The 10,354-nt window shown below is 41.7% G+C and overlaps 2 protein-coding genes across 5 annotated transcripts in view; one reads left to right on the top strand and one right to left on the bottom strand.

The window, feature by feature from the left end:
* Nucleotides 1-416: 416 nt before the first annotated feature.
* LOC140477155 (uncharacterized) lies at nt 417-9,313 on the bottom strand. 2 transcript variants are annotated; one of them, XR_011960657.1, is made up of 2 exons: nt 7,887-9,313; nt 417-2,790 (listed from the first exon to the last, which is right to left on the bottom strand). XR_011960657.1 is itself a non-coding variant. In XM_072570532.1 (2 exons), the coding sequence occupies exons 1-2, from the start codon at nt 8,984-8,986 to the stop codon at nt 2,787-2,789; spliced, it is 1,008 nt and encodes a 335-aa protein (XP_072426633.1). In that variant the 5' UTR covers nt 8,987-9,313; the 3' UTR covers nt 417-2,786. The 2 variants fall into 2 exon arrangements, 1 of the variants encoding a protein (XP_072426633.1); XM_072570532.1 differs by having other exon boundaries at nt 7,983-9,313.
* The window catches only part of atp6v1h (ATPase H+ transporting V1 subunit H), a 131,552-nt gene continuing 130,477 nt past the window's right edge, over nt 9,280-10,354 (top strand). For all 3 annotated transcript variants that reach the window (XM_072570530.1, XM_072570531.1, XM_072570529.1), the window contains exon 1: nt 9,280-9,413. The gene's annotated coding sequence lies outside the window, so the exon portion shown is untranslated. The remainder of the gene's footprint in view (nt 9,414-10,354) is intronic.

Raw genomic sequence — 10,354 nt, 5'->3', positions numbered from 1 at the left:
CTTCTTGTGACCAAATCAATGCTCAGTTTTTTGATCCGTGTCTCCATTTTTTCTGAATCTTCTGCATTATGTTTAGTTTCAAATACAGTTTATGGCTTAATGGCATTGTGAATCACAACTAAAACATCGACTAACCACAGCCTGGACATTTCTGGGACTCATTATTTTATTGTAAGTCTGAAATTCTCTTTGCTACTCAAAATTAACAAAACATTTTTGTTCTCATTTCTCTCAGTTAAAATTCTTCTTTTGTACTGTCACCAGTAATCTGTACCTAGTCAGTCTTGCCAGCTAGTAAATCTTGTGTTCTCTACTTATTGTTACATTACTAATTGCCCATTTGTGACATGAGTGCTGCTGGAGAAAAAGATGTTTTCCAAGCAATTACTTTTAATGTTTCCAACATTTATTCCAGCAGAGTTTTCATCGGAAAGTTAAAGTCCTGTCAAAATTACAAGTCAATCTAATCTCAATGATTTGCACCATCTAATAACTTAAATAACAAATGTTGTCTCCTTGTTCAAGTAGAGAAGTAGAGATAACGCTGAAAATTATAGACCAGTGAGTCTTACGTCAGTTGTGGGTACAGTGTTGGAAAAGGTTATAAGAGATAGGATTTAGAATCATCTGGAGAGGAATAAGTTGATTAGGGATAATCAATATGGTTTTGTGAAGGGTAGGTCATGCCTCACAAACCTTACTGAGTTCTTTGAGATAGTGACGAAACAGGTGGATGAGGGTAAAGCAGTTGATGTGGTGTATGGATTTCAGTAAGGCATTAGATAAGGTTCTCCATGGTAGGCTATTGCACAAAATGTGGAGGCATGGGATTGAGGGTAATTTAGTGGTTTGGATCAGGAATTGGCTAACTGAAAGGAGACAGAGGGTGGTGGTTGATGGGAAATATTCATCCTGGAGTTCAGTTACTAGTGGTGTACAACAAGGATCAGATTTGGGGTCACTGCTGTTTGTCATTTTTATAAATGACCTAGATGAGGGCATAGAACGATGGATTAGTAAATTTGTGGATGACACTAAGGTTGGTGGAGTTGCAGACAGTGCTGAAGGATGTTGCAGGTTACAGAGGGAAATAGATAAGCTGCAGAGCTGGGCTGAGAGGTGGCAAATGGAGTTTAGTTCCTTTTGGAAGGAGCAGCAGGAATGCAGAGTACTGGGTGAATGGTAAGATTCTTGGTAGTGTGGATGAACAGAGAGATCTTGGTGTCCATGAACATAGATCTCTGAAAGTTGCCACACAGGTTGATAGAGTTGTTAAGAAGGCATATGGTGTGTTAGCTTTGATTGGTAGAGGGATTGAGTTTAGAGCCACAAGGTCATGCTGGAGCTGTACTAGGCATATTGCATTTAGTTCTGGTCACTGCATTATAGGAAGGATGTGGAAGCTTTGGAAAGGGTTCAGAGGACATTTACTTGGATGTTGCCTGGTATGGAGGGAAGGTCTTATGAGGATAGGCTGTTTTCATTAGAGAGAAAAACGTTGAGACATTACTTAATTGAGACAGTATCTTATATCAGAGAGTTAGATAGGGTGGACAGTGAGAGGCTTTTTCCTCAGAAGGCGAGCATGAGTGGACATAGCTTTAAATTGGAGGGCAATAGATATAGGACAGATGTCAGATGCAGTTTCTTTACTCAGAGAGTAGTAGGGTCGTAGAACGCATTGCCTGCAACAGTAGTAGACCCGCCAACTTTAAGGGCGTTTAAATGGTCATCGGATAAACATATGGACAAAAGTGGAATACTGTCGGATAGATAGGCTTTGGATCGGTTCCACAGGTTGGTGCAACATCGAGGTCCGAAGGGCCTGTGCAACATTGTAATGTTTTATGTTCTAAATGCTGGCATCAATTGGAGACGTTAAAAAATCATTTGCAAGATAAGGGTATCACTGACTGGGCTGACAATTATTGCATATCTTATTTGCCCTTGCGAAGGTGATGGTGAGCAGGCTTCTTGAACCACTGCAGTTCATGTGCTATAGATAGACCTACAGTGCCATTAGAGAGGGAATTCCAGAATTTTGTCCCAATGACACTGAAGATTTCGTGATATACTTACAAGTCAGGATGGTGAATGGCTTGGAGGGGAACTTGCATGTGGTGCTATGTCCAAGTATCTGCTGTCCTTATCCTTCTAGAGGGTATTGGTTATGGATTTGGAAAGTGTTGCCAAAGGGACCTTAGTAAATTTCTGCAGCATAACTTGTGGGTGGTGCACACTTCAGTCTAGCAGCTGCTTTGCCCTGGATAGTGTTAATTTTCTTGAGTGTTGTAGGAGCTGCACAAACCCAAGGAAGTGGATAATATTTTGTTAGACTGCTGAATAGTGTTTGTAGATGGTGGATAGACTTTGAAGAAACAGGAGATGAGGTTTTCGCTGCAGGATTCCTAACCTTTGATGTGCTTTGATAGTCACTGTGATCATATGCCAAATCTAGTTCAATCTGTGGTCAATAGCAACTCTTAGAATGTTTATAGTGGGGATTTAGCAACAGGCATACCATTGAATGTCAATGAACAATGTTTAGATTTTCTTTTGCTGAAGATGGTCATTGTCTGGCACTTCTGTGGCATAAATATTACTTGATATTTGTCTGCTCAATCCTGGATATTATCCAGATCTTGCTGCTTTTGACATGGATTGCTTCAGTATTGGAGGTGTTGTGAATGGCACTGAACAAACAACAGTAAGCGTCTCCACAGCTGACCTTCTGTTCGGCTTGTCCTAGGATGGATGTGTGGTCCCAGTCGAAGTAATGTCCTTCCTCATCTGTAAGAAAGGGTATTAGTGAGAGAGGGTCATGTCGTTTTGTGGCTAGTTGATGTTCATGTATCCTGGTGGCTAGTTTCTTGCCTGTTAGACCCATGTAGTGTTTGTTACAGTTCTTGCAAGGTATTTTGTAAATGACATTAGTTTTGCTTGATGTCTGTATAGGGACTTTCAAGTTCATTAGCTGCTGTTTTAGTGTGTTGGTGGATATGTGGGCTACCATGATTCCAAAGGGTCTGAGTAGTCTGGCAGTCATTTCCAAGATGACTTTGATGTAGGGGAGAGTGGCTCAGGTTTCAGGACATGTTTTGTCTGCTTGCTTGGATTTGTTGCTGAGAAATCCGCGGACTGTGTTCATTGGGTACCCATTCTTTTTGATTACACTGTATGGGTGATTTTCCTTGGCTCTTCATAGTAAAAAGGGTCATTATCACATTGGCAGGCTGAGAGTAGTGAGGTGTCTTAAGGATCAGTATTTGTGCCCCAGCTGTGGTCAATATATAGCAATGGTTTAGGGATGGAAATTTGCAAATGATAGGTATGACTGTGTGTTGTCAGGAAGATCTTAAATGGCTTCAGGAGATTGTCAATATACTCAATTCAAACTTGATTGGAAATTGATATTTTTTCAGGGAATAATTTAAACTGATTGGCCTAATTCAAAACTGTTTTTGCCGTTTCCAGGCAACCAGCTAGCACGTTACATTATGTCTCATTGAGAATACTTGGTGCTGTCACTGCTAGCCTTTAACTCTCTTAAAAGGTATAGTACACCCACATCTTCATAATACCCCCCACTTAAGAAAAAAATGAACCATCATAATGAAAAGATGGCTTCATTTTTTTCTCTACTTTTAAAACACATCACCCTAACATAGAGATAACTTTAATATAAGTTTACCTTAACTTCTTCCCATATACATGGATATATATAAAACATTAAATAAAGACAAATCTCATCTAGACTCTATCAGTTAAATATAAGATAATGCATCTGTGATTACATTCTTCTGACCCGCAACATATATGATTTTTAAATTCAACGTCTGTAACGTAAGACTCCAACAAAATAGTCTTATATTCTTATCTTTAAAATGTTCTAAGAATGTAAGCGGATTGTGGTAAGTGCACACAACTGTCTCCGACACATTGTTCATGACATAAACATTAAAATGTTGTAAGGCCAGTACCAAACTCAATTGTTCCTCTTCGCTTGTGCAGTATTTCTGCTGGTGGATATTGATCTTCTTCAAAAAGTAACCAACTGGCAGTTCAATCCCATCCTCATCTTCCTGTAGGAGTACAGTTCTATCTCCATCTTCCTCAATTGCAATTTAAGTTTTCTACCTCTATTGCACTTGTCTGTTTCTCTGAAACACCTAAGTGTTTGAGTAACCCCTTTGCAATTTCAGCTTTACTTTTGTCCTTGGTTAAACCTAAATGTAATTTATTTGCTAATTCTTGTGGTATGGCCTTTTTGTTTCCTTCTAAACTTTCTTAGCAAATTCAGGAATCATCTTCAAATCCCAGAACCTCTTTAGCAATTTTAGGAGCCATTTCTCCCACTTTAAATTTAATCAACCACAAGTCACCGAAATTAAACAAATTATCTCACCTATGTTTTATTTAAAGATTTAGGACATTAACCTGCAAGTGTTTAAATCTGGGATTTTTTGTACCCCCAAATCTATTCAAAACTGTCTAAACCAGTTCAGATCATAGACCTGAGCCCCCAAACTGTCACAGCATAGGGTAAACTCTTTGGCTTAATTTAAAACCAGCAACACAGAAAAGATTTATCCCATGCAGTAATCTGTAAAATTTGAGTGGCCAAGAACTATTTAAAGTAAAAAATAACAACTTTATTTCTTAAAGTATAACAGAGAATAATAAACTAACAATTATTCACAAGTCCTTACTCTAACCTGTCTTTTACCTTCCCTTCTATAATATTAATCCGATAAAACTCCCAATTAAGATTTAGAAAACAACACTTCTTATCTCAAAACCAGCCAGCTTTTGGTTCTTCTATCTGGATCTTCCAGTGTCTTCTTTTCTACTTCTTAGGGATTCTGCTTCACAGGTTACTGATTGATAAAGGTGCCTTTAAGATAGCTATTTTTTAGGCAATCTTTTACCCTCTTGGGCTTGGCAGTTCTCCTCCAAACTGTTTATTTTCTCCCCTCCCCCACTGTCTTATACCCAAGAACATTGGATTGTGTCATTGGCTTTTACGACTGTCAATATACTGTATTCAAAGTTGATTGGAAATTGGTACCTTTTCGGGAAATAATTTAAACAGATTGGCCTAATTTGAATCTGTTTTTTGTCACTTCCAGGCAACCAGCTACTCCAGTAGCTGGAGCACATTTACATTGTGTCTTATTGAGAACACTTGGTGCTGTCACAGCTTTTAACTCTCTTAAAAGGTATCGTTCACCCACATCTTCATAACAGCAGAATATTTCTTAAATTGTAAGAGATTGGTAAAAGGCGGTGTACGAACAGACTTCGGTGTCACTAATTCATTGAGGACTAACATGCAAGTTATTAGGAAGGCTAATGGAATATTAGCCTTTATTGCAAGAGGATTTGAGTACAGGAGTAATGAAGTCTTGCTTAAATTTTATCAAAGCTTGGTTAGATTTGTTATGAAACTGTGGGTGTACTGGACCTTTAATAAAGTTAAAAGCTATCAGAACTACCTGTAGCATGTGGTCTAGCAGTTAGTGTGGCTGGTTGCCTAGAGACAAAAAGAGATTTGAATTAGGCCTATCAGTTTAAATTATACCCTGAAAAATACCAAATTCTAATCAGGTTTGAATTTAGTATATTGACAATCTTAAAAGCCAATGACACAATCTGATGCTCTGGGGGGGGTACAAGACCAGGAAAAATTGAACAGTTGGGGGGAGAACTGCCATGTCAGGTAGAGACTGCCCAAAAAATACTCCCTTAAAGGTACCTTTAGCGATCTGTGACCTGTGCAGCATAATCCCTAAGAAGAAGTCACAGCAAGATCCAAATAGAAGATTTGACAGCTGGCTAGTTTTAAAAACTAGAATTTTTGGTAATTCTGAATCGGGGTGTTTTATTGGATTAGTATTATAGGAGGGAAGATAAAAGACTGGTCAGAGGAAGGAGTCGTAAATAGTTGTCAGTTAATTATTCTGTTATACTTTAAGAAATAAGGTTGTTAATTTTTACTTTAAATAGTTCTTGGCCTCACAAATTTCCACAGGTTACTGCACAGGATAAATCTTTTCTGTGTTGCTGGTTTAAATTAAGCAGGAGGGTTTACCCCGTGTCATAACAGATTGCACTTGAAGTATTGTTTGCAATTTTGGTCAACTCATGTCAGGAAAAATATTATTCTTTCAGAGGAAGTACAACAAACTTCACCAGACTTGTTTCTGGGAATGGTGGGGCTGTTCTATTCGGAGATTGGGTAACTTGGCTTGTGTTTTCTAGAAGCTTACAAAATAATGGAAAAAATAGGTGGGGTAGATACAAGCAAAATGTTTCTCTAGGTTAGAGAGTCCAGGGAACACAATTTAAAAGTTGGGGGGTGGGGAACCACTGAGGTCTTAAATGAGAATCTTTTTTTAACTCAGAGGGATCGGGGGAGCTCAGTCTTTTAATATGGTTTAGGTAGAGCTTGATCGATTTCTCATAACTGACGGTGTACAGAAAAATAGGCTGGATAAAGGACATGGAAGTCTTTGATCAGCTATGATCATATTGAATGGCAAGACAGGCTTGATGGACGGAATCTTCCCCAGAACCCACATTTCCACTTACCTTTGTGTTATTGACAAATTTGGAAATATTACTTTATCCCCATCTCCAAATCATTGAAATGTATTGTGAGCATCTGGTATCCAAGTACTGATCCTTCAGACACCCTCCATGCCTACAATGTGAGAATTACCTATTTTCATACTTTCTGTTTACTGTTCTTTTAGACAATCATTAATCAGCAATACATTATTACTATTCCTTAAGCTATTGATGGAAGACGCTGCCTGAAAGGATGGTGAAATTGCAGATTCAATAGTGCTCAAAAAGCTGAAATACCTGTAAGTAAAATAAAAATGTTCAAGGAAACAGCAAGGATGTACCAACTAAGTGCCTTTTTATTTCACGGACTCCCATAGATACGGTCTGCTGAATGGCGTCACTGATACTTACTATGAACTAATCAGCCACAATGGGGTGACTCCATTCGTGGCATCCTTGCAAAAAAAAACCTTAATAGCTCCAACCACTATTTCTGGTCACGCGGATTGGACAATATGTCATGATTTGGAGATGCCGGTGTTGGACTGGGATTTACAAAGTTAAAAATCACACAACACCAGGTTATAGTCCAACAGGTTTAATTGGAAGCGCACTAGCTTATGGAGCGATGCTCCTTCATCAGGTGATTGTTAAGGGCTCGATAGTAACACAGAATTTATAGCAAAAATTTGCAGTGTGATGGAACTGAAATTATACATTGAAAAATTGATTATCTGTTAAGCCTTTCATCTGTTAGAATACAGTGATAGTTTCACTTCTTTCATGTGTAAATCACAAAACCTTTTTTTTTAAAGTTGCATTCTCGGGTTAGCTGTTAACAATGGTGATAGCTAGACAATATGTTGAAGGTGTTAGCCCCCTGTGTTCTCTGTCTATGACCTGATGATTGATTCTAATCTAAAAAGTGAGATAACAGAGTTTTACATAAATTCATGCAGTTTTTGAGCTCAGAGTTCTACATGAATGTATGCAGTTTTTGAGCAAAGTGCAATGTAACTCTGCAAGTACAAATTCACCACACAAAATATGTGTGTGCATGTGGGTCTTTGTCTGTCTGTCTGTGTGTGTCTGTCTGGGGTGGGGGTTGTGAGTGTGAGAAAGTGTGTGTATTGTGTGTGTATAGTGAGTGCAGAGTGTCTTAAGTCTGAGGGGGTGCATGTGTGGGAGTGTGTGTGTCTATAAGGGTGTGTGTGGGTGTCTGTGTGCATGTCTGTGTGTACCTGTGTCCGTGTGTGAGTGTGTGTGTGTAGGAATATGTGTGTGTGTGTGTGTGTGTGTAGTGCAATGGTGATCACCTGTAATGTGACATGAACCCAAGGTCCCAGTTGAGGCCCTCCCTATGGGTACCAAACTTAGTTATCAGCCTCTGCTCGGCCACTTTCCTCTGCTACCTGTCCCGAAGTCCACCTTGGAGGATGGTCACCCGAAGGTCCGAGGCTGAATGTCCTGGACCACTGAAGTGTTCCCCAACTGGGAGGGAACCCTCCTGTCTGTTGATTGTTGTACGGTGCCCATTCATCCCTTGTTGTGGCCTTTGCTCGGTTTCCCCAATGTACCATGCCTCCAGGCATCCTTGCCTGCAACATATAAGATAGACAACGTTGGCTGAGTCACATGAGTACCTGCCATGTACAAGGTGGGAGATGTTCCCACGCGTAATAGTGGTATCTATGTCCACAATCTGACACGTCTTGCAGCGTCCACCGTGACCGGGTTGTATGGAGTGGTCCTGAGAGCTGGGCAGTTTGCTACGAACAATGATCTGTTTGAGGTTTGGCAGTTGTTTAAAGGCAAGTAGTGGAGGTGTGGGGAAGGTCTTGGTAAGATGCTCATCCTCATTGATAATGTGTTGCAGGTCACGAAGAAGATGGTGTAATTTTTCAGCCCCTGGGAAGTACTGAACAACAAAGGGTACCCTGTTAGTTGCAGCACGTGTCTGTCTCCTGAGGAGGTCATTACGGTTCCTTGCTGTGGCACGTTGGAACTGGCGGTCGATGAGTTGAGCATCGTACCCCGTTCTTGTGAGGGCATCCTTGAGTACTTCCAGGTATCCGTCACGTTCCTCCTCATCTGAGCTGATCCGGCGTATGCGTAGGGCTTGTTCATAGGGAATGGCTGTTTTAATACATTTTGGGCGGAAGCTGGAGAGGTGTAGCATTGTAAGGTTGACTGTGGGTTTGCGGTAGAGTGTGGTGCTGAGGTGTCCGTCATTGATGGAGACGCACATGTCCAAGAATGAGACAGACAGTCGAGAGTAGTCCTTGGTGAGTTTGATGGTGGGATGAAACTTGTTGATGTCACTGTGTAGTTTTATCAGTGACTCCTCGCCAAGGGTCCAGAGGAAGAAAATGTCATCAATGTACCTGGTGTACAATGTTGGTTGGAGATCCTGCATAGAGAAGAAATCTTGTTCGAACCTGTTGGACTATAGCCTGGTGTTGTGTGATTTTTAACTTTGTACAATATGCGGCATCGCCATCTGTAAATAATCGGATGAATGGGTCTGTAAGGAACAGTTAAGATAACTTGAGAAATTAAGAGAATACAGAATCAGCTTTGATCCACGGTACACAACATAAAACAAAAAGCTGCAGTTTTCTGGAGATCGAAAACAAACAACATAAATTACTGGGAAACCCTCCCTCAGGACACCCTTCATTTCATAACCAGCCCCTTTAAGAACGGCGGGATCACGTGATATATCACATGACCTTTCACGTGACGGCCATACGTTCGGAGTGTTTCACATCTGCTTCTGTGGGAGGTTTCGTCGGGAGGTGTTCACCTTCACCGGCCGATGTTGGAGCAGCTGCCCGTTCTCGGTGTGTAACCAGCCCCTATCCACTTCCGCGCGGCTTGTTATTAATGATATGGCGGCGCTTAGTGTCTGTGTGAGGCCGGGCCCAATAATTACAGCCCCTGTCAGTGCCTCTATCATCCTGGGTCCCATATCCCCCACCATGGCCAGTGCCTGTACAAGCTTGGGACCTATCACCCCACCACCGGATAGGACATTTACCAGCCCAGACCTTGTTGGCCCCAACCTCAGGCCCTGTTGGTGTCTGTATCCGCTCAAGTTTCATCTCCACCCCCCCCCCCCCCCCAGCCCATGTCTGTGTGTGTCTATGTTCTGGATTAGTGGTGCTGGAAGAGCACAGCTGTTCAGGCAGCATCTGAGGAGCAGTAAAATCAATATTTCGGGCAAAAGCCCTTCATCAGGAATAAAGGCAGTGAGCCTGAAGCGTGGAGAGATAAGCTAGAGGAAGGTGGGGGTGGGGAGAGAGTAACATCGAGTACAATGGGTGAGTGGGGGAGGGGATGAAGGTGAGAGATTGGGGGTGGGAGGAGGGTGGAGTGGATAGGTGGAAAAGGAGATAGGCAGGTCGGACAAGTCCGGACAAGTCAAGGGGACAGTGCTGAGCTGGAAGTTTGGAACTAGGGTGAGGTGGGGGAAGGAGAAATGAGGAAACTGTTGAAGTCCACATTGATGCCCTGGGGTTGAAGTGTTCCGAGGCGGAAGATGAGGCGTTCTTCCTCCAGGCGTCTGGTGGTGAGGGAGCGGCGGTGAAGGAGGCCCAGGACCTCCATGTCCTCGACTGATTGGGAGGGGGAGTTGAAATGTTGGGCCACGGGGGCGGTGTGGTTGATTGGTGCGGGTGTCCCGGAGATGTTCCCTAAAGTGCTCTGCTAGGAGTTGTCCAGTCTCCCTAATGTAGAGGAGACCGCATCAGGAGCAACAGATACAATAAATGATATTAGTGGA

This window comes from Chiloscyllium punctatum, chromosome 5 (genome assembly GCF_047496795.1).
Source record: "Chiloscyllium punctatum isolate Juve2018m chromosome 5, sChiPun1.3, whole genome shotgun sequence".
NCBI lineage: Eukaryota > Metazoa > Chordata > Chondrichthyes > Orectolobiformes > Hemiscylliidae > Chiloscyllium > Chiloscyllium punctatum.
Note: the sequence above shows the minus strand (reverse complement) of the source record. Positions and strands in the feature narration are given on the sequence as shown.

What these genes read in the sequence shown, in the direction of transcription:
- LOC140477155 (XM_072570532.1), bottom strand. Translation starts at nt 8,986, where the DNA reads ATGCAGGATCTCCAACCAACATTGTACACCAGGTACATTGATGACATT.